Source organism: Egretta garzetta, unplaced genomic scaffold, assembly GCF_000687185.1.
Source record: "Egretta garzetta isolate BGI_Z169 unplaced genomic scaffold, ASM68718v1 scaffold551, whole genome shotgun sequence".
NCBI classification, from domain to species: Eukaryota; Metazoa; Chordata; class Aves; order Pelecaniformes; family Ardeidae; genus Egretta; species Egretta garzetta.
Window position 1 is genome coordinate 479594 of NW_009258493.1, and position 1581 is coordinate 481174.

The 1581-nt window shown below is 64.9% G+C and overlaps 1 protein-coding gene across 1 annotated transcript in view; it reads left to right on the forward strand.

Moving 5' to 3' along the window:
• Positions 1-1581, forward strand: part of C1QL1 (complement C1q like 1) — an 8945-nt gene that overhangs the window by 1133 nt on the left and 6231 nt on the right. Inside the window, exon 2 of the mRNA XM_009645652.1 lies at positions 4-284. Coding sequence (XP_009643947.1) covers positions 4-284 — 281 coding nt within the window. The remainder of the gene's footprint in view (positions 1-3; positions 285-1581) is intronic.

A 1581-nucleotide genomic window follows, 5' to 3' on the forward strand; every position in this document is an offset into this window, starting at 1 on the left:
CAGGACCCCCGGGATTACCGGGACCAGGGGCTACGGGTGCAGTGAGCGCGGCTACCTATAGCACGGTGCCCCGTGTCGCCTTCTACGCCGGCCTCAAGAACCCCCACGAGGGCTACGAGGTCCTTAAGTTCGACGACGTGGTCACCAACCTGGGCAACAGCTACGACGCCGCCTCCGGCAAGTTCACCTGCGCCATCCCCGGCACCTACTTCTTCACCTACCACGTCCTCATGCGCGGCGGCGACGGCACCAGCATGTGGGCCGACCTCTGCAAGAACGGTCAGGTAAGGGCTGGCCTGTCTGGGCTACTGGCACCGCTGCGGGGACCGGAGCTGTCGCTCCCCCCCATGCACTGGAGAAGGGCTGTGGGTGCTTCCTCAGGGTGCCCCATCCTTTTCCCTGAGGTGTCGATGGGCTCTGGGTGCTTCCCTGGGGTGCCTCGTCCTTTTCCCAGTCTCAGAGATGCACCCCCAGGGTGCTCCATCCTTTTCCTGGTGGTGTTGATGAGCTCTGAGTGCATCCCTGGGGTGCCCTATTCTTCTCCCCACCTCAGCGATGCTCCCCCAGGGTGCCCTGCCCTTCCCTTGGCCCTGGAGATGCACCCCCGGGGTGCTCTGTCCTGCTCCCAGTGGCGATGATGGGCTCTGGGTGCCTCCCTGGATGCCCCATCCTTTTCCCAGCCCCAGGGATGTATCCCAAGGATGCCCCGTCCTTCTCCCAGCCGCAGAGATGCACCCCCAGGATGCTCTGTCCCTCTCCCAGTGCCAATGATGAGCTCTGGGCACGTCCCCAGGGTGCCACATCCTTCTGGCCACAGAGCTGCACTGCTGGAGTGCCCTGTCCTTTTCCCCGTGGCATGATGGGCTCTGGATGCATGCCTGGGGTGCCCTGTCCCACTCCCAGCTCCAGAGATGCACCCCCAGGATCCTCCATCCTTCTCCCAGTAGCGGTGATGTGCTCTGGGTGTACCCCCAGGACGTCCTGTCCCACTCCCAGCCCTGAAGATGCATGCCCAGAATGCCACATCTTTCTCCCAGTAGCAATGATGGGCTCGGGGTGCATCCCCAGGGACCCCCATCCTTCTCCCAGCAGCAGTGATGGGCTTGGGGTGCATCCCGAGGGACCCCCATCCTTCTCCTAACCCCTGAGATGCTCCCCCGGGTGTCTTGTCCCTCTCCCAGCACGGGGCACATGCTCTGCCACCATACCCATGCTGCCCTGATGTGTCCCCAAGGCTCCCCTCGGTCCTTTCCTTGGCTCTGGAGACGAGCCCCACCATGCCTCTGGGGTGCCTCAGGGTGTCCCAGTGGTGTCCCCAGGGTGCCCTGCCCTCCCTGGCCATGCTGTTGTCCCCACTGGGACTCCTCAGGGGGGACAGGGCTTGTCTGCAGGGGACAGGGTCTGTGGTGGCCTGGAGGGGGGCAGCGCCTGCCCAGCTTTTGGGGTGCTGCACCCCCAGCCTGGAGCCCGTGCTGCTGCTGCTGTGTCAGAAGAGACGTCCCCATTCTTGGCTGGACTGCATGGGGACACCATGGGGGGACATACCCCGAGGCTGGCGCCCTCCCTTGCCCCCCCCCCAGC